Source organism: Acipenser ruthenus, chromosome 7, assembly GCF_902713425.1.
Source record: "Acipenser ruthenus chromosome 7, fAciRut3.2 maternal haplotype, whole genome shotgun sequence".
Classification (NCBI taxonomy): Eukaryota; Metazoa; Chordata; class Actinopteri; order Acipenseriformes; family Acipenseridae; genus Acipenser; species Acipenser ruthenus.
In genome coordinates, this window is record NC_081195.1 from 55,854,214 (window position 1) to 55,881,575 (window position 27,362).

General features: G+C 37.5%; 1 protein-coding gene across 4 annotated transcripts in view; it reads right to left on the minus strand.

The window, feature by feature from the left end:
• The window catches only part of LOC117415478 (cortactin-binding protein 2-like), a 63,932-nt gene extending 42,287 nt beyond the window's left edge, over positions 1-21,645 (minus strand). For 2 of the 4 annotated variants that reach the window (XM_034025909.3, XM_034025908.3), the window contains exons 1-2: positions 21,477-21,641; positions 17,896-18,003 (exon numbers count right to left, since the gene is read on the minus strand). In XM_034025909.3, coding sequence (XP_033881800.3) covers positions 17,896-18,003; positions 21,477-21,557 — 189 coding nt within the window. In that variant the 5' untranslated portion in view covers positions 21,558-21,641. Of the gene's footprint in view, positions 1-17,895; positions 18,004-21,476 lie in introns of all 4 variants that reach the window. The other 2 variants (XM_034025911.3, XM_034025910.3) reach the window with 2 other exon arrangements.
• Between the last annotated feature and the right edge of the window lie 5,717 nt (positions 21,646-27,362).

The window sequence follows — 27,362 nt, forward strand, 5'->3', positions numbered from 1 at the left end:
GTCACTAGCCTTTGCCTTGTTTTGTGTAAAATTTGACACATTTCCAGTATAAACATAATGGTAAATTAAGAAAAAAAAAAAATAAAGAAAAAAATCAACCCCACTGTCCAAAAGAGAAAAAAAAAACAAGGTTTGAAAACTACATTAACATTATGGCCTATTCACATTTTTTTTTAATTTAATGTTGGTTATAATTTATGAATTACGTGACCCAGCTAGCGAAAGCAGCAGTCCCTTCCAGTGTGCCACGGCTGCAGAGATGCATTTCACTTTTTGCTATCATATTTTAATCAAAACTTTACATGACTTTGCATAGCCACTTAGATTTGCATTACCTCCAGTGAATACAACTATATCGTCATTTTTCCAAAAAAGTATATTAGAGGTAGCCTACCCTTTCCTGCAACGGAACTCGACAGCGACAACTCCTGTAATAATTTTATTTTGCGTCATACTTGAATATGTATAATATCTCTTTCATACATGTATGTGGATTTATTGTTAATTGACTTACTGCCCACATCGCAACCAAGATATGTAGAATATCCCTTTCATACATGTATAGGCCTAATCAATCTACATACCACGTCACAACCAAAAATGCGTCACATACTGGAGTGCTCAGAGAAGTGTTTCACACACGTGGATTTGCTTACATTTATAGGGTACATTACTTAAGCCCTTACCTATTTCATGGTCGTCAAAAACATGACACGGACCATGAAATTCATTTTTCACTGTGAAAACTGTATTTTGTGTACTTTTACCCTGCACTTAAATCCAGTTAAGTTATGTGTACCGGTCCAGGTTCCTGATGTGATTTATAAGCTTGTTTCAATTTCAAAAAGAAAACTGGACAGGATTTATTGATTGACACTTAACAGCAGCCAATAACCACTCTGGGCTCTCCTCACTGACTGGCAGATATGGGGCGGGTTTAGTATCCTAGGAGATCTCAACTGATATTGTTAAGCGAGTGAACATTTTGCGAGTGTCCAAAATGAATAAAACAAAATCTACAATAATTACCGCAGCGGATCGTGTACAATAATTTTGCATTCTACTGGTGGCAAACCTGCAATGTTTCATTAGATCACATACTGTATGTCGAGCTACGATCCAGTGGCATTTAGACTCGGACAGCAATCAAAAACAAAAAAGGTTGCGGATAGTGCATTGCTTCAAAACAAAAAGGGGGGAAAAAAACACCTTTCTGAAACAGCGGCACTTTTGAAAGTTGATCTTAAGAAGAAAACAACAACAACAACAACAATAATTTTAGGCAAAAATATTTGTGATTTTATTGAACAGTGCAGAATCAATGCCAGAAGCCATTTATGTTCATTTCAAGAAATCAGATTTAAATCTTCTGAGCGGTCTATTATGCATTACTGTCCTGGTAGAGCTCCAGATCAACTTCGGGAAAAGGGGAAAAAAAAAGTGCAGGCACATATACAATGTCCTAATAATCACATAATAAGCGCACAGTAAGTGAAACATTATAGTCAAATGCAGCCCTAAACATAAATAGGACTGAATGATAAATAATAAAAGTTTGGTGAAGTTTCTTGTCATATAACCTTTCAACAAATATGTAAAACATGTGCTGAAAAACTATAAAGAATATTTGTGCCTCATGACTGATGTAAAGATGATATATATATATATATATATATATATATATATATATATATTTTTTTTTTGTCTCCCATGTTTTATTCAGTTTTACAAATGCAATATGAACCAAGTTTGTACCTATCTGTTTAATTCTACAAAATTGTATCCACATTAGATACATTGGAAACAGAGAACTGGGTTGGTTTTCTGTGATCTTGACCTGGAGGTTCGAAGTTTCCCCAAAATCCTTGTATATGCATTAGCCTACCTGTATGACAATGACCTTTATAACATACTAAGCATCATTTTAGTATTATCTCCCTGCTTTGCAGGCTACAGATACATAAAATGACACAGTTCAGTTGCCAGCCTTCATGGAAGCAAAGCATCCTTTTCCTGGAAATGGTGCACTTCACCATAGAAGGGAAAGAGATCTGTACCTGTATACACACTATAGATTAGTACACTACTGGGATTCTCTTAAGTACTCGTACAGTAAGCCTGTTGCAAACCCATATTTGATTTGTCAGCACTCCAAGCTAAATATTGACTGGAGGAAAAAAAAAAAAAAAGTTAACTTGTGTTCTACTACAAGACACGAACAAACTGAAAAAAAAGGATTTTCTCCTTTTGTGGGAGTGGAAATGATTTTGCCATTTAAACTAGCGTAGGTTTCTGACTCATGGAGCCCTGCCATTTTCCTCCAGGCTTTGTAAATCTCATGCCCCTAACCATTGCCTCTCCACCCCCACCAACACTTTGACTTAAACTAGTCTTGTTGCCAAATGAAAAACAATGTTAAAAGAGGTCAGATGGTTTATTCCAGCTACAAGCAGCTAGTGGGAAACCCCAAATAATAATTTGTTCATGGATTTAAGTAGCACAACCAGATTATTATAAAATACATCGAAACAGCATGCAATCTTCTCGGGCTCAGCTTCCGCCACACACACATAAATGTCCTCCGTCAACATCATTTTCTTCCAACATGAAACTCTGTAATACATAGTTACCTAGATAGAAAATTACCTAAAATAATTGTTATATTAAGTTTATATTAACATTGATGACAGACAATGTTTAAATGCAAAGGGAGTTTTTATACAAAGGCACTCAAATTTGTAAAACATTGTGAATATTCGAATGCCAAGTTATCCAGACGGATGGTCATTATTTATACTTAGCCCTCCCTCCCAAAGCTTCTTTGAATTTCATATTTCACAGTTGTCAGATTAATGACTGGATGACAATTTCCTTTGTCATGACTGACAGCTGAAACAAAACCTACTAAACATCATAAACAAGAAAATGCTTTATCCTACTTGAAGCATGTTTTTTTAACCAGAACAGAGACTGATTGGGTTATAGAGGAATGTGCTGGAAATAAGTTAATCTCAGCAATGTCCAAAGTCTTTTTAAATATTAGCACCATTCCATATCCCAGGAGTATACTGAATATCTAAAGGACTAAATGTGATAAGCTGCACTAACATAGTATTATAGCTGCGTGTTACAGTATGCCGTGAAAACATTGACAGTACAGTTATCCAGACAAGGTGCTACAGTTTAAAAAATATATTAAAAAATTGTGATGGCAATCTTCATGGCAAAGTATCTGAGGACACCTGTCTAGGTCCATGACTTTTTTCTAGAATTTAAACTCAACATCAAGTCAAGAGACAAAAATAAATTGCTAAAGTTTAAAATCTTATGAAAAATTGTCATTCAAAACTGTTTTAAATGGATTTGCGCCTGAAAGTATTAAACACAGAATACAATGTTGGAATTTGTGAAACAACCGTTACCTTTGCTTTTCCAGCACAGTGTTTAAAGCGACACATTATTATAAACCGGTAACCTTAGAAACTGCTAATTAGAGCCTGCAGTACAAACATGCTGCTTCCTAAAAGGTTGCCAAGGTGTCCAACGAAGTGGCATTATCCATCGTTTATTACCACAGCAAGCAAACGCAAAGTAAGATACGACGCCTAATTTGGTGGGAACTTCGTTCCAAAACACTGCTCCAAGAGTGTGCAGCGTGTAGTAAAACAGTGTAAACGAGAATCAGCAACACAATAGAAAATCAACTGGAGGCAGCAGTTGAGTATTGGGGCAACCAAAGTACAGAACATGCAATAAACTATTCAGATTACAAATGTTCCTCGTACTCTACATCAGGGCTTATTTGGCCATATTCACTATTCAAGCAGCAACAAACAAGTTATTTAATAAATTGACCACTGCTATTCCATATTTAAATTTTGGATGAGCAAAAACCTCTACCTAGTGATGGATGTACGTTTACCAGGCCCCTTGGGTGAGGGCATTAAAGAGTGTTGGCATTAAAGAGTATACAAGGCCCTTTTTATTTTATTGTGTTACATGTCCCCATGTGTTGTTACAACTGTTTTATGTAAGGTGTGTGTATTGTTTTAATTTATTTTTTTTAAATTTTAAATTGCATTCCCTGCCTCAAGATGGCTTCACATGTACCCGCATGGACCTCTCAGAACTACATTTCCCATCCCAGGATGATAGGAAATGTAGTTCTGAGAGGTCCATGCAGGTACATGTGAAGCCATCTTGAGGCAGGGAATGCAATTTAAAATTTTTGAAAAAGCGGTCAAAATGTTACATGGGAACATGTAATACTATAAAATAAAAAGCTCCTTATATAGCTTTTAAAAGACACATACTGTAGGGGCTCCTGAGTGGCGCATCCGGTAAAGACACTCCGCGTGGAGTGCAGGATACGTCCTATAGCCTAGAGATCGCTGGTTCGAGTCCAGGCTATTCCACTGCCGACCATGGACGGGAGTTCCCAGGGGGCGGCGCACAATTGGCTGAGTGCCGCCCAGGTGGGGAGTACTTAGGTCAGCCAGGGTGTCCTCAGCTCACCGCGCACCAGCAAACCCTGTAGACTGGCCAGGCGCCTGCAGGCCTGCCTGTAAGCTGCCCGGAGCTACGTGGTCCTCCAACGCTGTAGCTCTGAGGTGGCTGCATGACGGGCCTGCAGAGTGAAAAGAAGCGGATGGCTGACAGCAGACATTTCGGAAGACGTGTGTGTCCGTCTTCGTCTCTCCCGAGTCAGCGCGGGGGTGGAAGCGGTGAGCCGGGTTGAAATAAAAAAAAAGAACTGGGCTTTCCAAATTGGGGAGAAAATGAGAAAAAATATGGAGATTCCAAAATTTTGAAAAAGACACATACTGTGCCACCAATGTGTTAAAGACACCCCCCTCCCCCCCATTATAGAACATTAAACCAAATGTACTATAAAAAGGGCAAGCAGAATGATGCCTTGCAGCTGGACCTTAGGGCACCATGACCACCTAACTGCTTATTAAAGGTCAGACGCTCTATTACGCTTTGTGTAAAATGTCTGAAGAACACAGGGAGCTTTTCAATTAGATTAACAAAGTAAAGCCTTTGTAGATATCATACTTCCTGTGGAACCCTTGCAGTACTTGCTTTCTCATTCTGCTCTAACAGGTCAATGTTATCTTCTAGTATTTAATAAAATACCCTTCCTAAACCCTCCTGGGATTGCTTTTGCAATTAAAATACGCTTTTGTCTGGGGAGAATTTCACCATTCCCTCAGGTGACCTAGCAATAGGTCCTTGTGTTATCATTGTCCCACTTTTGAGTACAACACCTAAATGTAATGGTGTTTTAAATGTAAAATCAATCTAGAGACTGCAAGCCTGTGGAAAAATATATTGCACTTGTAGAGTAAATTCAGTGGGAGAACATTCATTTTAGTTTTTAAAACCTTTTCCAATTCAGATTTTCATTCCCTATACTGTTCTTTACTGGGGGTGCCCAAATGTTTATTCATTCAGAGTTCTCCGAGAGTTCAGAATGTTACGAGTGATCCTACTGTATACAAATTATGCAGCCTCTTTTTCCATAAAGCTAAACACTCAATCATAACTTACAGCAGTAGTCAAAATAAAAACAAATATATCCTCAAAACTGTTTGTAGAGAAGTCTTTATCAATGTTTTCATACTGAAGTAGCTTACAGTGGGACGAAATGGTCAGGAATTAGAAAACTCTGCAGCAGTCCCATTAGAGATTGTAGAGTTCTTAAATAAAACGCAGTGTAACCATCTGTTATTGCTGAGCTCCTGGCAACACTTCTGAAACACTACACCAGCGGGTAAGTTACTGAATATGTTTTATAATAAAAGGAGATCCCTGTGAAACGCAGCCGTATGTCATTTGTTTGTCCTTTTCAGTTTGTTCGTGTTTTTCCAGATATTTTCAGCTTTCAGCTTTATGAGCTTGGGAGACTATGGAGTAATGCCAAACAATATTACTATCAAAGAGAAAAGCCAGAGGGGCATCCAATGGCATTGCACTCTCCTTTATCAACACAGCGCTTGCCAGTTTCAGTTTCTGTACAGCTGGGCTCCACAGAGACAACAACATGCCAGTGCAATGGTGTCAGGACAAAGTACTGGAACTAGCTTCATGTTCAACTGCTGCTCGAAGGAAACTTGCCACCAATAACAAAACTTCTGCATGCTTATTCAGAACATTTGGAATGGTTTGTTAATACAATGTAAAACTTTATAACCAAGTCAAGTAGACAAACAATAATGTCATCATCTATTCACAACAGTTAAAAGCCACTTGATGTTTTTACAGACTTTTTCTATGGATTGTTCATGTTAGCATTAGATTTTCTGGCAATGACACACGATGTAGGGCACAGAGGTGATGATGAACAGATACTGCATGTGGGAAGGAAGTGTGAAATTAAATCCACCTTGGCATTTACATGCCCACCAACTTCCATTAAGATAGCCCCCTCAGTCCCAGGTAGCTATAACTCAAATTACAAGGTTAAAATCAGTAAACAGAAGGAAGTCATTTTCAGTTGATTTTATAAAAACCTTACCAAGAACATGTTATGGACTTGACATTTGGTTTTATTATAAACACCATTATTTTGAATCACTGTAAAATATTTTCCTTTTCCCAAGAAAATTTAATATTAGTAAGTTGGTATTACAAACCCATCGAGTTAAAATGGGGCATATTTACAAATGTATAACTAAAACATTTATCCTACCATTTAAACCTAAAAATGTATGAAAGTTGGACTTCTGAAAATGTTGCTTTTTTATTTTTTAACAGTAACTTTAAATGGCTGTAAAGTTAAAAAAAGGCACAAACTGAACAAAAATAACACAGCATGCACAAATATACAGCTTTTAGTAAAAACTGAGGAAAATATGTTTTTGATATATGCAACTTTTATTTTCATGGCCAGGGTCACTATCATGGAATTGTAAAGCTTGTACTGAAGTTCTGTATCTGCAACAACAGGGACCAATATTCAAGCTCTAATTGCATTTAGGGGTGGAGTTCAGGTCAATACATCTATCTCAGTAGATTAGGAATGAGACTGTCACAAGAAAACGACATAACCTGCAGTGGTTTGGCAAGCCAAAGCATCTGAAACAGAAGTAGGAGCAGCCAAAAATATGGCCAAAAGTTTAGCATCACCCTATAGAATTAACTCATTTTGCTTCATAAAGTCAAATGAGACCTGCTGAATAATGTTACGTTAACATATTGAATTACATACCGCTTTGTAGTTTTCCATATACTTAGCAGAAAATGTGATATTTCAAAATCTAACATGAAATACTGTACTATTATTATGGCTTCTAGTAGACTTTTGCGATACCATTTTGTAGTTTCTTTGACTACACAATGTTAAATAAATTATGTTCATATAGTTTTTGTTAAATGTCTCAATCCTAAAATTCTATGTGATGAGAAACTTTCGGCCATAGCTGCACTGTGTCTGCTGAAACAGAGTTTGTTCCATTGCTGGCTGATAAGGGATCCTAGTCTTCCGTGATAAAAAAAAAAAAAATCTGTGTTATTCTGAAGTAAACTAAAAGGCTAAAAATGAGTTTTCCCTGCCACGTTATTACTGTTGGGTAACAGTTAACACAGGACGTATTTATTGTTGTTCTTGTTACACTTTGTGTTTCTACGTTGTATTTTATTTTATATATTTAATTATTCTTGAACTGTAACCTTGTATTACAATGACGATGGCCCTGCTGTTTCGGCCTCGTCCTGTTTAACAAGTGTAATCTACAGCCTTGCACAAAACAGCACATTACCATTGATGTGAAATTCAACCTTGCCAAACTCGATGACCCGATCTTTCGGGGTGATTGTTATTGTTTTCAGCATCTTTGAACTGACCTGAAGTAATCTGAACTTGAATACCGGAAGCAGTTTTATTAGACAGGCATGTTTCCGTAGATTTAAAGCAGTTGCCTGTGTTAATGTTTATATATTATGTGTGTACCGATTTGGTTATTATCAATCAAACAAAAAGCCTATGTTATCTCCGAAAATATAGAAAATCTGCGTTTTTCCGCAGCAAACGGCTTCCTAGGATCCCTGCTGATAATGTATTGGTATTGCTGGCCAGTGTGTTCTAGGGCCTGCTGCTCACTGCAGATTTGAATGACTATTCTAGGACAACAGCTGGTCACTGTTTCGATTGTACTGCTAATGCATATTTATTATCTGAGCTATTGAGTGCTTTGGAGTGGTTTCAAGCATTTTCCATAATTCCAACAAGCAATAAAAAAGAATCTTGCAAACTGTGTAGTTGAAGCATTCTAGCAAACAGAAAATAGACAGGTACAGTAGCTGTGCTACATGTGTCTCCCCTTTCCACAGGGAGAACCAAGTGAAAACACCTGTAGAACACGGCTCACTAATTAGTATTATTTATTTCTTAGCAGACATCCTTATCCAGGGTGACTTACAGTTGTTACAAGATATCACATTATTTTTACATACAATTACATTTTTTAAATTTTTTTTTATTATTATTACTTTTTTCTTTTTTTACACATTATTTTTATTTATTTTTTTTACATACAATTACCCATTTATACAGTTTTTTTACTGGAGCAATCTAGGTAAAGTACCTTGCTCAAGGGTACAGCAGCAGCATCCCCCACCTGGGATTGAACCCACGACCCTCCGGTCAAGAGTCCAGAGCCCTAACCACTACTCCACACTGCTGCCCAATTCAATTCACTTTTTAGCTTGATAAGTGGAGGAAAGTTAACTCGGCTTCAATTACTTGACTTACCTTGGCTCCATACAGCAGAAAGTGGAAATTAGGGAGGCATGTTTGTGATGTAGACTCTTATACAAAAAAAAAAAAAATTGGACTAAGGCTGCAAAAAAAACATTTAACGTAACCTTGAACAGCTATTAATGGAAAACAACGGTTAAAAAACCAATAATAGCACATGCCCTGGAGTTAGCTAAAAAAAGTGAAAGCTCTATACACTACTGTATGTACTCCCGATAATACAGCCCTTGAAGATATTAACAGGGGGATTTAGTCAGGAAAATAAATGTTTTACTCTGTAGCTCATGCATAATGATTGCTCCCTCAGCCCTACTGGCATTTATCAGTATTAAGGGATCTGTATTTTGTAGGAACCCATGTGTCAATAGAATAGCTAATTGGGTCTTGAAAACCTCATTGTGAAGCCAGATCAAAGAAACTTGAAATAATATAGTTGTGCAACCACCAGTAACAACACATCTGAAGTAAACAAAAGAGCAACATCAAAATTGATGACCTTTTGCCCAAAGGATGTGTACCTGCTTTTAGAGTCATCATAACTGACAGATGCAATGCCAGAAATCCATTTTTTCTTCCAGTGGATACATACAGTCCAAATAGCACAGTGCAAAACATTGAAACCAGTCACTAAAATAGTGATGTACATTTTGGTCTGTCTATTCCAACATATGCTGCTGAATTTCATCATAAAGATGACATCAGAACATCAATTTTTTTAAAACAAATGATGTCTAAAATTTACAGAAGCAACTGCCTACAAATTAAACAAGAACCTGATAGCTGCTACTAAAGCAGTCGCTATTAAAGCAACTGTAGTTATAGTCCAAATACAGACTAGTTGCTTTGACCTTCAAAGTCTTGTGAAATGAAGTAGTGAATATGTACCACACAAGTGTTGTTTTACAAGCTTGTAATCCCTACAACCTAAACAATTTCCGCCCAACAGCAAATCAATACACGCTTATCAGCTCACGCCTTCGCTTGCTTTACAAATCAGTGCCAAAACTAAACTAGCTTACAAAGCAATGCTGTACTAATGTGTAATGCATACTTCGTTGAAAACAGTTACTGCACCCGACAAAACAGATGTTGATCTGACCAGCTCAAGTCGTATGGCAGCTGCCAATAAAATCTAAAGTTTTGTGCTCAGCATACTGCTGAATGCTAAAGCAAAAGGCACAACCTATAAGCTTAAGAGGTTTCAGTTGGACGTACAGTTGATACAGTAAGAAAGGCATGGATTTGATACCTTTTTATTCATGGATTATTAAGTCGCCATTTAGAGCTCATTTCAAAGCAAAAAATATTATTGTGTAAAAAAAATATATAATAATAATAATAATAAAGTAAGGAGCGTAATTAGAACCAACTTACCCCCGTTTCAAACTGATGCTCCAGCGGCGTGCCGAACTGAATTGAAATTAAGCACGCGTTGCAGCCACACTTCATTATATTCCACAAACCAACTGATTTCATACTGGAGAACAGAAGCACGCCGCAATCTCCCACAATGCATCGTAGTAAGTAGTGAGAAAACCAGGAAGTGAGTGAGTGTGACTGTGTTTGTATACGTAAATTATCGATATTGTGCAATTGTACCTATGAAAACACGTACCTACTCTATCACGTAGCATTCCATGTTCTAGCTAGCCAGTTAGATATGGATTCAAGTGATACAAGACGGCGAATCATTATTTGAAAGATTCTTCAAGAGAGAAAGGAAAGAAAAAAGATGATGGCTATTCTCAACATGACAGTGGCAACAAGAAACGTCTACATGAAATGCTTAATTAAAAGTGTGAGAACTGGTTGCTCCTCTGTGGGCGCTGCCACGATTGATTCTGGTGGGAATATGTGATCAGTGTAGCATTGTGGGACACATGATACTCTTTAGCATATCATTTGCGTACATTAGCAGTAAGTACAGTTCGCTGCTTGAGAGCCGTATGACACCAAGGCACACCAGAGGCGCTTGGAGCGGCACAGGAAGGCACGCTAGCATTGAAAGACCGTCAAGGCGTACTTAATTGTTTCAGACGCCGCTCTACTCATGTACTTAATGGAGACATAGTACATTTTTTGTGCTTTAATTCAGTTCGGCACGCTGGTGGAGCATCAGTTTGAAACGGTTTAATGTTAATTAATTTCCCCATGTAGACCACTGGCTCCATAGGTGGTCCTCATGCTGTGATTCACAGATTATTTTTTGGAAAGGCCTACCTACTTGAGAAGCCAATTAACAAATTCAAACATCTCAAACTGAGGATAAAAGGAAGTACCAAGGGTGCATTACAATGACCATTGTCTGCAGTCAACAATGATACACACCAAGGGTCTAAGAAATAATGCTCTTATTTCTTTATAACTGGCAAGATGAATAAGGTTGGAAAAACAGAATGAACCACAACTTCCTGAAACAAAAATGAATTTAAAAAAGAAAAAAGGATCCCAAGCACTCTTTTCACTTGTAAAATAACAAACCAACAATGGCACATTCTTGTTCTTCCAACTGTGGGCTTGCATCCCACATACACTGCTGTCAACAGAGAGCACCTCCTGAGGGTTCAGAGGGGCTCCCCCACGCTGAAGACTGGGACACAGGGTTGAGCTCTGCAATTCCATAACCTAATGCACCTTGCTTTATTCTTGTACTCAGATTTTAAGATAACTTTGGTTTCATAGCAACACAGGTACCAGAATAATACCTTTGCTTTATTGTACTACTTGAAAAAATGAAATGCAAATTATCTCCTGCAATGGTTAGTGACTCATAAAAATAGACTGCATTAAACTTCCCACGTTCATTTATGTGTTCAAGACAGCAAACTTTATACACCCAGTCTACAATATGAATAGATTATTATCTACAGTAGGCTGCTGCTAAGCCAAACCAGTTGGAACCATGTTCAGATATATTATAATATATATATATATATATTATATATATACACACACACACCACTACTACTAATGCCTTGTCTTTGTTTTATGTTTTTTATATCATCTACACATACAGTACGTGTCACTTTTTCTGTATTTACCAGTGCAGAAATTCATATTATATAGCTGCCATTAACAATAAGCATACATTTTATGTACTTATTTAAAATGTCATAGGACTATAAGAACAGTACTAGAAGACATTCTGGAGACAGGTTTCACATAATGTGAAAATGACTCGTGGGCAACACAATGCTTCACTTTTGTGATGATTTGGCAGCAGAACAGACTACAACAAACCTGACCAAACCGGCGTCTAAATCACAACATAGCCACACAGGGTTCAAGCATAAGTAGCATACTGTATGCCCCATGTACTTCGTAATGAGCAGAGTGCTAAAGATGCATCGAATGGGAAAAGTGGGGTTCAGTTCATACGATGGATACAGTACTTTTCCATACAGACCCTGATTGTTTTTATAATGCACTACAAACTGCAAGGACTGTGCAAGGTGAAAATGAACAACAGCTACGTGGTTCACTTAATCCTCAACCTTTATCTTCAGATTGAGAAATCTTCTTATACATAAGCTTCCAACAAAAGTTGTTCCCTATTTAAGCTGCAACTGAAGCCAAGAGTTGGCCCTCTGTCTGTACATTGTGTGGTAAGCATTACAAAAAGTCACATATTCTGCTACCATCTTGTTACCAGTATAATACTATTTCTGATTAATACTAATTTCACCCACCAAGTTTACAGTTGATCCTACTGTACCTTAGAACCATCATATGCTTTAAACACTTTTTATTTTTAACTCATGAAAAAAATGTATGCCTGGTACCTTTGAAAAGTGGTGACAATGAATATGGCTTTGCAAGTAGAAGAAATGCAAATATCATAACTATGTTAATAGCATACAGCCTTCCAATATAAATAAAACATTATGCCAGTAACATGACCTATATCCAATGAATGTAGAATAGCATTTTAACAAAAATCCATTTGAAACTTTATTTAATTCAGACAACCAGTTCCGAAACATTTTTTTGGCAGTCAAAATTACAGAAAAGCTCAAGACATCCTCACTGTCCTAATAAATATTGTGCCTAATACTATGCTACCATAGAAGAGGTCCAATCCAAGAGCAATACAGTATATACGGCACACACACACAAAAATAAAATGCTACATGGTTTCATTATAGTCTCAGTTTCACTCTAATTTGTGTTTTCAATACAAGTCAAATTCAAGGATTTAAATATTTATTCATCATGCAATATTATTAACCTCTCAAGGCAATGGCAATAAATTACTATACCCAAATACTACCGATAGAGAACCATCTTATGGCACATTAATAGTGTGAAGTTCCTAAAAAATCTGAAAATCTATTTTTTCACTATGATATACAGAAGTTCTCTCAGTATACACATCAAGAACACTTATCTTAGGTTTCACTAATTGACTGGCCAAATAAAATGCATTTATTCTGCAGTTTTAAACCCAACCTGCACATAACACATTATTTTGTAACAGTTTTGCTCCCATGATATGCTAAAATACAGCAATAAAAGATTAATATAAAATGCAACAGGGGTTGTTTCTCTTATAATATCTGTTAAATCCTGATGTTTAATAAATACTGGGAACATGGGAAGTGGAAAGTGATTATAGACAGATATTATATCCCAGCTCAAACAACAGCTGTTGGATACAAAATACCTGAACACTGACTTCAGAGGGCCATTTAGGAAGCACATTTTGGATCTCAATCTTAATGCTGGAAACGATCTGTTAGCTGCCACTTACAGATGGTCACTCCAAGTTTTTTTTTTTTTTGACAGATTTCCATTACATGAGAGTAGATGTTAAAACTTTCATGCTGATTTGAACTCGGCTCTCGCCAAGATACGCACCAACTAAGACGTAGCTTTACAGTAAACTAAGTGATCCATCTGTGTCTCCATCCATTTGCATTTCCTTCCATCTGCCTAGTGTTGATGGCTGAAGTGTAATGCTGGCTCCAGGGATCAGCTTATTTTGCCTCCCTAGCGCATCAGCACACACAACGGCTGCGATGCTGGCTCCGAGGATCAACCACAGTGCGGTCTCCCCAGCACATAAGCATGACAACTGTCTAGATTGAGCTAAGTAGGGTACATCTCTGGGGTCTTCAAGTGGGCACCTTCCATCCTCTGTGTTTTGTCGACTAGCCCATGACACCTCAAGAGGGCTCGACGGTGATTCTGGCGTCCCAGAATCACCCCCCTCTGTCCCCCACTCAACTTACCCGTACATCAGCGTTTCTTTCTTTCTATTGAGCTTGAGATCCCCAGCCAGAATCTTTCCGTCTCAACCACACCCAGTTGCTGCTCCTCTCTGCTGCTTCAGATAAGTTCTTCACTGTGCGACGCAACTCTTAGCCACTGAATCCAACGTCTCTGACAAACCGGGTTGTAGTGTGCCACAAATCCTTGACAAACCACCTCCACTGGGTAAACCCGGACTCTCCATCCTCGTTGTTCCTCTTCAGTGGCTAGTTGAGCATACCGCAGTTTCTTCCTCTCATACGCTTCATCTACAGCATCCTCCCATGCCACTGTTAACTCTACCAGGTGAACAAGGCGTGCTGATCCAGACCACAAGACAATATCTGGTCGACGCCTAGTGGTGGCAATCTCAGGTGGAAAAATAAGCTGTTGACCAACATCTGCCAGCATTTTCCAGTCTCTAGCAGCTTCCAGTTGATCTGGGCAAGGCTTGGTTTTAACGCCTTTTCTTGGCGGTTTCTCTCCTGGGTGGAGTAATGTTGTCTTTTGTGTGTAATGTTTTGATGGAACTGGTGGCAACTTATTGGTCATGTTACGCTTGTCTTCCAATGCTAAGGCCAAACATCGCAGCACCTGGTCATGGCGCCAAGTAAACCATTCTTGGCTAAAAACCACCTTACATCCTGTCAAAATGTGCCTTAATGTTGCAGGTGATTAACACAAAGGACATGAGGGATCCTCTCCTACCCAGATGTTCAGGTTCTGTGGTGATGGGAGAACATCATATGTTGACCTGATGAGGAAACTGATCCTGCTCTGTTCCATTGACCATAGGTCTTGCCAGCCAATCTTGCGTTGTTCCACACTCTCCCATCTCATCCATTCTCCCTGCTTGGCCTGGGAAACGACATCCTCTCCTCCTGCTTTTGCACCTCTTTGACTACCAGCTTCCTCCGTTGAGCTGGGGCTGCCTTGTGCCATGTAGTTGAACTGAGACCCAGACCCCCTCTTCCATGCTGAACTTGCCCCATGATATCACCGATTCGAAGGGCAGTCTTTGCATCTTCCACGAAAGTGCCGCCCACTTTCTTCCAGTTTTCAACACAGGTGCTGCCTCCCTTACGTAGTTGTCGTGTGACTCTACTGATGTCATTTCCAGTCAGACCTTAGCACACTTAAACTCCTCGGTTAGAGTGGAGACTGGTAGCTGCCATATTCCTTTACCATAAAGTCCCACCCTGCTGAGGCAGCGTGGAACTCCCAACCATTTCCTGATGTATGAACTAATTAAAGCTTCTAGCTTCTCTACTGTTGTCAAAGAAACCTCGTACACAGCCTCGGCAATAGACCAAACTGAAAGCACTAGACTTTTAGTTTGCCTGGTAAAGCGCTGCTGTCTATGCTCTTCAACCCTTCCACTGCTTGTTGTCTAACTGCTCCCACATGAACTGTGTCCTTTAGATCCCTGTCGTACCATCTCCCAAGACTTTTCACTGGCTTCTCAGACACTGTTGGTACTGCCTCACCATTAATGTAGAATATTTTATCTACTACTTTAACTTTAATTACAGAGATGCTCCTTGATTTAGTAGGCTTGAATTGCATTCGTTCCCATTCAATGTTATTAGTTAATTTGCCCAATAACCAATTAGTGCAGGCTACTGTTGTAGTCATGGTTGTCATGTCATCCATGTATGCTCGAATTGGTGGTAGTCGCATTCCAGAAGCCAAGAGCTCTCCTCCCACTACCCATTTTGATGCCCTAATGATTACTTCCATTGCCATGGTAAAAGCCAGTGTAGAAATGGTGCATCCTGCCATTATTCCAACTTCTAGGCATTGCCACGTAGTGCTGAATTCTGAAGCTGAAAAACTAAATTGCAAATCTCCAAAGTAGGCTTTCACTAAATTTGCTATTGTCATCGGTACACTGAAAAAATCAAATGCTGCCCAAAGAAGTTCATGTGGCACTGAACCATATGCATTAGCCAAATCCAGGAATGTCACATGGAGCTCCTTCCTCTCCTTTTTTGAATTTGTTGCCAGATCACACTGATGTGTTCTAAGCATCCTGGGAAACCTGGAATGCACGCTTTTTGTACTGAAGTGTCAATGAAGCAGTTCTTTAATAGGTAAGTTGACAATCTCGGAGCAGTAATGCTGAAGATAACCTTGCCTTCTACGTTTAATAGGGAAATAGGGCAAAACTGACTGATGCTTGTAGAATCTTTTCCGTTAGGTATAAAGACTCCACCTGCTCGGTGCCATGCTCTTGGTACAACCTGTTTTTCCCATGCCGCTTTCATCAATTTCCACAGAACTCCTGAAGCACTCTTGTACACTCTGTACGGAACTCCATTTGGCCCAGGAGATGATGAAGCCCTTGCTTTTTTCACCGCTACTCTACTTTCCATTTAGGTGCACAGTCCTCCATTTGGTATTCTGGTGGATTGATAGGTGGGATGTCTGAAGGAATTGACATAGGCCCCTGCCTTTTTGAATCTGTATGTGTTTCCAAATATCTCTCCAGCTCAAACTTAGATGCTTTTAGTGTGCCATTCTTCTCACTGGTGAATAACTTCTTTACAAATTTGAATGGGTCTTTATAAAAGTTCTCGCATGCTCCTTCTTTAAATAAACTGCTTTTGAACAGGGTTCTGGAAATTGGTGGTATCTTAAAAAATCTTAAAAATAGGTGGAAACAGTACAGACAGGGCAAGAACACTGGGAAAAAAAACAGCACAAAGCCATGTCTATGCCAGTCATCACTCTGCCGTGCTGTTTTTTTAAGGAACAATAAAGGGCATTCACCTTGCTGACAAGAAGCAAATGCATAAATCTCATGATATAAGCGCGTGACAATCTAAAACTCTGTATGGAACTGTAAGAAGGAACTTTAGGAAATTAGGGCAGCTATATTTAAAGTAGGTAATTTAAAGCCGCAAAAAAAATTAAAGTAAAGCTGGTGAATAGCAGGGTTACTAATCTGCCATTAATTTCAAACTTAAATTTATGGCATAATCCATCTGTCTGCACAATAAATACATCATGTAATGTTAAATACAAATTAATAATCTATTATAAATTCACTGTACAGATTAAGGCAGTATAACCAAATAATGTTGTTCTCCCATCAGCCTGAAAAGAGGCATGTAGAGAATTGCCATGCAACCTTATACCATGTTGAACCTCTCTTATGTAACTAGACCAGCTGATATGAAAGCAGTTCCAGTGCTATTTTAAGTACAATGTGATTATATCATGAATGTATCTATGCAGCCTTACTATTTAAAAAACAATCTTGTTGCAGTATATTTTAAATGCAATTCTACAAACAGTTTAAGCCAAATATGCTTACGCTAAGATTATCAACATTGTTTTCAAATGTTTGTTTTACCCATTTCTAAAATGAAAAACGTTTATATAAAAAAAAGAAAAATATTATATATATATATATATATATATATATATATATATATATATATATATATATATATATAGACACACACACACAGATAATTGTGAGGGTCTGGAACAAACTCCCCAGTAATATTGTTGAAGCTGACACCCTGGGATCCTTCAAGAAGCTGCTTGATGAGATTCTGGGATCAATAAGCTACTAACAACCAAACGAGCAAGATGGGCCGAATGGCCTCCTCTCGTTTGTAAACTTTCTTATGTTCTTTTATATTATATTATATTATAATATATATATATATATATATATATATATATATATATATATATATATATATATATATATATATATATATATATATATATATATATAAAAAAAATCAAGCAGACTGCCAAGTGAGCCAGACTGTGTGGTGGGTTACCCAGGCCTCCAGAGGTGAAGAGCAGTGTTAATGAACATTGTGTTTATATGTTTTAAGACAATTAAACAGAAAAAAGTGACTCACCCGTAAGGCTTCAATCACCAAATCTCTGGCTTCCAGCTCCCCCTCCATAATGCTCAAAAGTGTCAGCAGTTCTGGTTTGCTGAGATTATCCATATTAAACTCACATTTCTGCAACACAAACACAAAAAAAAGTGATGTGTGCAGGAGCTTTTTTTCTCAAACATGCAAAACAAATAAATGTATAATTGTGACAACACTGTCAGCCATTTTCACAAAGCAGGATTGGCACTAATCTTTGATGCAGCAAGAAGTGTTTTTACTTTGTAGTTCATCCTACCATAATAGGTATAATCCAGAATGCAATGATACTGGAGCCATGTGAAAGATAACATCCAGTCCATACCACAAATGTCTTTTTTTTTTTTTTTTTTTTTTTTTTTACAGACGTTAATTACAAAATGTTATTTTGCAACAAATAGGGTTAACCAATCTGTTACAGTTTAATTCTACAAGCAGAGGAACATGGATGCAAGTTTCCAGATCTCCTCTTTGATGACTGGAAAATACACTGTAACTGTATTGCCCTGCAGTTGGCATGACAACCGTATTTACAAACGGCACTCGCTGCGGTCGTGTGTTGTACACACACACACCTTTCATTACTGAAGTGAGTGACTCCCTGTTTAAACAAACCACTGAAATCGGGCCATCATTACATGCCGATCATGAAGTTTTGTGTGACATGTTTTTGTTGCTTTTGGAAGAAAGGACTGTATGTAATCGATCGAGAGCTCGTCAAGCACAGCTATGCTCTTTTCTGCAAAACTAGCGGAGACGCTATTTTGCTTTTTATGCACTGCTAAATACAGTGGTGACGATCTGCAGTACCATGACGGTAGATCGAAACATTTGGGCGATCTTCCGACCAGAAGGCTGGTGGGAACGACTTGTGGTTTCCAAATGACCGGATTAAAAATGTACGCATGTCTAAGGAGTCGTATGTGCGTCTTTGTCATTTACTGAGCCATTTCCTGGAGTGCCAAAACACACAGATGAGACGTTCGGTATCGGTGGAAAAACGAGTTGCGGTCGCACTGTAGCGTTCGGGGATACGAATGGTCCCATATTGTTTCATTTAAGTTGCAAAACCGAAAATACATTTCTTTTTTTACAACAAAATATTATACAACTGTACTTTGATTAAATAAAACAGTGTATTATATGTGTGCACTATTTACCATTGTTATGCATGTACTATTCATCAATATTACAAAATCAACTTGGCTCATCAGGCACTTGAATATATTTTACACGGAAATGTCTGATAAACAATGACATCATTAGTTGCGCAGAAATCCACCGAGCACCAACTGCGGTTGTAATACACACACACACACACACACACAGTTAGTGCGCATTAACTAACCAAACTAAATTAATAACCGCACTCGATACTTGCTCTGAAAAGGATTAACTAGTGCGGTTGTCGCTGCCCTTTGTAACCGAACTGTGTGTGTATACAAACCGTATTAAGAGCAAAAGGTGAACTCACAACCGTATTCAGCTTGTACAGTGTACATAGCCCAAATCGCCTTGGATAAAGGCTTCTGCCAAATAAACAAATAACAACAACAACAACAATAATAATAATACAAACTGCACTTAATTCACTGGCATGATGCACATGTACCTAGCTAGTTCAGTAACTGCCAAACAAGGTCACTAAATAAGTATGTCGGGTATGTAATTGGGAATGCAATCAGCACAAACACTAGGTTGTGGTAAATCTGTTGTGAAGAGATGAGGAAACAATACAATCTCATATCAGTGGACCCCCTCCCCCCTTGATTTTCTGCAGTGCAGCTGAATCACTTCAAGACATTAAACTAAAATTAGCAACACTGCACAACAGTTCCAGTACTGTGTTCGCCTCCCACCCTCTCAAATTCTTACTCTCCTCTATGTAGCCTCTTGACATTATCTTCCCTTCCCTATTCTTTACATTTTCTTCTAGTAAGCCACATTTAGCAGTTGATAGCTCCCCCCCCCTCCCCGCTGAATTAAAATAAATAAATAAATAAATAAATAAATACATACATACATACATACATACATACATTTATTAAAATCTGCTGCAAGGTCTACTGCCAATGGACAATAACTAAGATGTTGTCCATCAACAGTCAGTCAATACCTATTGTACTTTTGTTTCTGGATTCAGAAGCAAGTCAAACAGTGCCAACTATATGGGGTTTATCGGCTACCAACTGTGGGATAGGTCTAATTTATCAACATCAAGAAGAACCGACCGCTTCCTGGCACAACCGAGAGCTGCAATCTAACCACATCTCTCAGAAGAGTTCTGATCAGGCTCATAGAGATGAGGGAAGACCACAACAATTAAGAGTGCCCTTCCCCCTCACCCCAGTCAAGATTTGGGTAAATCTGCTAAATGGAGCACCTCAAGTGTGAGACACAGATAATAACACCGGCATTCAGACACCTAGTTAATTTAACAATAATGACAATAGGCAGAATGTGGAGTGGATTTATACTACTCTAAACGGTAAAACTCAGTATAGGACATATTAAACAAGCATCTGTCGCAATCTTGCGAGATAGGCTGAACCCTCTGGGCCGCATTCCCGACTGCTATACCATTCTCACTAATTACAGTAAGTCATTAAAAATTAAACGACATTCCGTGGAAAAATTTACTTACTCGTTTTAAGTGTAATCCGTAAAGTCTGGCTTTGTTAAATAAAACTGCTATTATTATTATTATTATTATTATTATTATTATTATTATTATTATTATTATTATTATGCCTTTTAAAGTCACAAATACTGTATAGTAGTAGGCTTATGACGGCGGTTTTTAAGTTAGACCCAGCATCGACCTATCTATGCTATTCAATTAGCAGAGCATATCTTAAACTGCAATAATCTATTTATATAGCAACTCTTTAAATTACACTGCAATTCCTCCACTTAATCCTTAATAATTTACACTATAGGTTATAACAACTGAGTTGGATAATACAAAGAATGAAAGGTAAAATATCTATCATCAGCACAACCAACCACCCTCATCTACATATAAATGTCTATGTTACGTTTAATAAATTATGTACATTATACTAGTCACGTCTTTCTTGAAAAACGTAAAATGCGCGACAATAATAGTTAACCGACCGCAAACCACGCAAATAAAAGTAAAAGGGGGGGGGGGGGGGGGGGGGGGTTATTCCCCGGTTTAAAATATTTCCTTTGGTATGAAATCGCAAATCTCAGCATGTCAAACATCAAAACAACAGCATGTATCTCTCCAGTGAAAACACGATAATGTGCATTGCAATAGACACTGAAACCCCCAAAAGAAATTCAGCGAGTAAAAAGACGATCCGTGGAGAGAAATTGAAGAAGAAGAACATTCCCCAAAAGCAGGAAACATTACCATTCCTACATGGAAACTGTATTACGAACAACTCCGCAGCGCACACACAACCAATCTGAATGCATTGTACAAAAAATAACATCGCTCTCGGCAGATAAAAGACCCCAAAGCATAGGAAAACCGCTGGATAACTATTTATTTTAATGCAATGCTTTAACTTGTTTTGGTTTGTACAAGGTCCTACCGTTTCTAGGCTTCCGTGCAATGCTGCTGTTAACGTTTGAATCGGAGGAAGCTGCTCTCCGCTTGCTCCCTCCGTCGCCATCTTCCTACTGTAGCGGTTGGGAATGAGAGCACCAAGAGATCAGAGAAGAACACATTCGGTGCTGCTTTAACCACTGCACTGCTGGGTGGCAACTGGCACCTGGAGTGAGCGACTTCAAAACACTGGTTTGCATGTTTTTTTTAAGGGTATGCTTACCATAGCATTCATCTTACTGTATACATTTAACTCGAGAATGAATATTACATATAAAACTTACATGTTTCAGATGTGCAGTCTGAGATTCCATGTAGAGCGGTTAAATTGGTCTAATTTTTATAAATAAAAATGTTGTTTTTTAAATGAATACATGTTGTATTTTTAGCTAATCATTTAACATTTATGTAATGGTTTTTATGTATTTATTTATTTAAAAAAAAATTATGTATATCTTAATAGATTTTAAAAAAAGATAAATGGAAAGCATAGTTTTAAGAAAGGGCTCCAATTTTTAAACGTCTGATGAAATGTTAGTAATTTTGTGATATGTGATATAATATATATATATATATATATATATATATATAGTAACCCATTTAGTGCCATTCTCCTCATTTGAGGACAGGCAATTTTATAATTGTTTGGAGCATTTTTAACTGGCATCTATCTACCTGTTATTTTAATTTTCTCTATTGTTATGATAACTTTGTTAACTGCAAAGGCTAAATCAAAATGTAATGTATCAAATTACATAAATACAGCTTGTGTTCTGATTTTTTTTCATGTAATGTGACTTGTTGGCCATATAGAGATCACAAAAACTGAACATAGCCACTGCCTCTCTGTGAGCCAGATACATTTAGGGTTGTACCCGATTTCACTTTCAGCAGCAGGCGGCTATAAATGGCACGTGCGAGTTGTGTGCCAGCCCAGGAAGCTTTCACAGTGGTGTTTCTGTTGTGCTGAGAACACTTTCCAGGAAACTCATCTGGAGCTCAGTTTGTCACCTTGTCTTGTCATATCTTCCTTACATGTAAAAAAAAAATAAAAAAATAAAAACATTTTATCTTTCAAAACTAGCATACCCACTGCTATTGCAACTCTTGGGATCAGCTTTAAGCATTGATATTCAAAGCCTTCTCTGTGTATCTCCCACAGTGCTTTGTCTTTTTATTCTGTTTTCCAGATATAACCAAACTAAAATAAAGATAAGACAGGTATGCTGTAGTTAAACACAATACAGTGATGACAGAAGAGGATTCGTGGTGATGATAAGAGGAATAAAGTGCCTACTTAGTGTCACCATTGTACAAAAAAAGACATTTAAGATTGTCCTTTATCAAAACAGGCAAAAGTCTCACTAGTACTAAATTAGATGTACAAAAATGATCTGCAATTAGTGTACCTTTAGATAAGGATGGATCTCCGAGATGCTTTCATGTTTGTGTTAAATTTAGCGGTGTCAGCTCTACCCATTACCTCAGAAATGTGCAGTCAAATACTGATGAACTGACCCAAAACTTGAAGGGTCTCCTAAATCGATGCCATTTGTAAATGTCATTTTAAGCCCTTTCATGCAAAAAAAAAAACAAAAAAACATTTTAATCTTAATATGGGGACATATGGAAAACGCAAATGACCTCATATTAATGCAGTTTTCCCAATATAAAGCAATACAAAAAATGTCAATGAAAAATATATTTTTTGTGTGTCCAAAACTACTTTTGTCAGCTTTGTTAAAAAAATATTTAATGCATGAAATTATTAGTCACATTTAAACTCCAACTATGCTCTAGGCAGTCCTATGATCCTTATTAAAAAATACCAAATGCCTATGATAACTATGTGCAACTACTTAAAGCTAACATTTAAATATTAAATAGTTGTTTGTTTAGCCATATAAATAGAGTATTGCAGATTGCAGATTCAATTATGTTTTTTTAAACTGCTATGAGAATAGCAACATCATAATTATAAATATTATTCCTAAGGTGGGTACCATACTGTAAATCTACACCAGCCTTGAAGTGTAGAACACAGACAAGAAAAACAGTGCATGCAACAGTTAAAAAAAGGATGACTAACAAAAAAGAAAGACACAGCCCTCCAGAGAGCAATGGCAACATTTTAAAAACTCAGGAAACACACATTTGATACATTCAAATAGATTCAGCCAAGCAGCCAGTCAAATTACCCTCATCCCAATTACAGTTCCTATGGAACACATTGACAAAAAATCATCATTTCAGACATAAATGGGCTACTATTATAATTATAAATATGTTTTGTCATAATGGTCATTACTTGTGCACACATCCGATAACTATTCCTCACTATGAACTAGGAGGCTACAGCAACCATTAACAATAACCTACAGTATTTTCTAAATTTTGGATTGCAAACTGCCCATAGTTTTTTATGCATGTTGTGATAAAGCTTGAAAAACAATTGCCCAGAGCTGTGGAATGGTTCTGCAAAAGAAAAATTGCTCCTAGAAGTAACATGAAGAGGTCAGTCTACCGTAGACTGTACCACGTCTTTAATGTAATGCTATGCTTGCTACTGCCTTCCTGTCCACCTTTAATAAATGTTTTGAAAGTAAATTAGAGGAAGGCAAAACAATGGCCTTCTATTTAACTGTGTGAAATGGTGTACACTATTAATGTACAATGTAGTACTGCATAATACATTATCTTGTGCTACATAGGGATTCTGCAAAGAAACCCCTCTGTTCTAATTCAGTCTGCCTAATTCAACTTGAACTTGTGCCAAATTAGGCTAATTATGTTTGGAGTAATTGACCAGCCTTCAATTTCACCAGCAAAAGTCTACTGGTAGATGTCTAGCAGTATTTGATGGAAGGGCTGTGCATGCTACTCTGCAAATTGCATTATACTCCTCAGGCATCTGTTTGGAGAAGCATGTGAATTGTAATATAATCAGAACTGTACCGTACTTCATACATGCTTATGTAACAGAGGTTTAATTCAATAAAACATACACTAAACAGAACTGGGTAAAGACTGGTGTAGCAGTTATGGTCTGGGAGGAATGATGATGCTTTGGCATTTTGGGGGGGATGTCCACAGGAGAAAGACCAGGACTGGTCATAAAGATTTACAATACTCTATCAATATTTTAGATACAGCAGCATAGTAAATTTCAGTCAGCTGGTGGCGCTGTGGTGCTGAATTGGTTTTTGTTTGCTTAAACATGTTTTCCAGTTTTTTTTTTAAACTACTTTGTTCTAACTTACAACAAAATAAGTCAGAGAATCATTTTAAAGTTATTAGTTCAGCAAATTGTATTGAAAAAAAGTAAGGTGCTAACAAAAATAAATAAATAAATACATTTACAAAAAAAAAAAGAAAAAAGTGCATATAATTTTTAAAATTGGAATATTAAAATACTTTGTTTAAATACAGTTACACTGATTATAAATGTAAAACCCTTGTTGATACCTCTTGGACAAGTTTGACCTGAAACAAATGGTATCACTTTAGATAAATAAATAAAAACATACTCCATTATTTGCAGTACAGTGGAGCACACTCTTCTGTACATGAAATACATAACCTCCTCATTTTTCTAATGCTAAAAACACAGCCATGATGTCTGAGTAGAAAACAAACCAAGACTTGGAAATCCATCTTTACCAGTCAAATGTTCAAATTTGTTTCAATTTGTTAAAATAGCTCTTGTTGCTCACTTTTTAACAATGTAATTATGATCATTTATTTTGATTTGAATTCATACACATGGAAATTACAAAGAGCACAAAATGACAGTGTATACTGTACGTTTAATACGGTGAGAAAGCACCTTTATGAAGTTTTTCTTCTCTTACGCAATGAAGTGACAAACAAAAGTGTGCCTTCCCATCACCCCCCTCTCAGCTGGACTTGGCTCTCCTTGACTCCCCCATTGTTGCTAACAGCAGTCACAATGGTTTCCTGTTCAAAATGAATGGGCACTAGATGAAGCAGTGTCTCAATACGACAGCGAGCTAGTGTGCTAATGTGTTGACCCTCTGCATGTGAAACCTGTCTGGAAAATGAATCCTAACCTATGCCCTAGTTGACTGAAATTATTGCTTATCCTTTCCTGCCAAGTGCCTGTCTGTTAGGGGAAAACGGGATGGAAATACAAACATCAGCAATTTCAAGGGTTTAAAGTTATTACATATTAATATTTGGAATCATGTTGTTTTTACGTTGCCACAATAATTTGTTTAGAGGACAACAGCCATCACTTTCAACAGCTTCCCCCCCACCCCCGCCCCCATTAACACTAATATATACAGTATGTATGAAGGCAAGGAGAAAAAAAGGGATGTAAGAAATTAACTTAAAGCGAAAGTATATTGCCTTGGAGTAGCCTTTCCTTTTCTGTAACAAAGGGGGGTCTGGGCCTGTCTTTTGTGATTAACAGAGAGAAAAGGCAGCTCATTCTCATTTGTAATGTATGTAGGAGGCTGGCTGGAGCTGAGGCATGTCAAATGAGCAGCTTCCCCTCTGAAGCTTAGACATTAATGAGAGGCAGGTGGAATAAGTACAAAGACATGGCTCACTCTGCTCTGTTTTATTTTACTTTTGAATGCCTTGAATGTACAGTATGTACTATGTAGCTTGTACAGGGACTAGCTTTGATGTTGATTTTTGTGAAATTATCATTTTCATTTACCACCTTAAAAGCTTAAGCTTAAATGATGATATGTTGAAATTATTATTTTAAAATACAACATGAACGTCTTACGGTGCCACTATTACTATATCCACACTACCTAAATAATGTGTTGAAACAATGTGATTTCCATTAATTTCATTCACAATTAAGTGATGATCAAGGTACTGTGAATAAGGGTTATGTTAAGAATATAATTCAAACACAAATTGCCAGTCACATTATGAAAATGTACTTATGATAACTGCCAAATGGGCAATCTTAACAAAAGGGAATTCAGCTTTTCTGGTTTAAAGTGTTGTGCCAATTTCTTATCTCATAGCATAGATATGAAGTTTCTCAGCTATGCATAATTCATGTGAATACAGTATATTATTTGTAAATCATCAAGCTGCCAATGGCTAGTTTTATTTCAGTATGCAGAAGCTGAATCTACATTCTCTCCCATTTCAGAACAATAGTGACTTTGATATGATTCAGCTGCAAGGGTTCGTGACCAGGGAGTATACAGTAGCTGGCATTCGTCTAAACCAAGCACTGTTTCCCTCACAAAAAAGATTGGGGTGGGTTGAAGTATTCAGAATGAATCAATGCAAGATACAAATCAGGAAGGAGGGACATAGCCCAACTGAACTGCACACATTTTTTTGCAGGTTATTTATTTTATCACGGGGAATTGGGTCAAGTCACCGTGAACTGAGTAACCAATTACAGTGCTTTTTCCAGTGTTGATTGGATATAACCGATTTCATTTTTTTTGTATCGGGGGTGTTTTATCTGTTTTTATCAGTTAAAAATTAAAATCAGAAGCCCTATGTATAGTTAAGTAAGCCCATGCTCTATCAGCCATGCACTGTACAGCTACCAGCAGGCGTCTGTTTTATAATGGAAATACATGTTTACTATAACATGTGTGTCTTTAAAAACTGCACATCTGAGACCAATACATCTAATGGAAGTGAAAAATGGGTAATATGTTTGACAATTACTTTCAGTTAAATTGGTCACATAGGTTCAGAAGGAATAGCTGGTGTAATATGAGGATTAATGACGGAGTGATGTACATTTAAAGGATTAACACTTTTCCTATTATATTCATTTACTATTGGTTATCAAACTGGTTGACATTTGGTAAACATATTTGTCTAGTAGTTGCTGTTTTATCCTGAAATCTCAAACAACGAC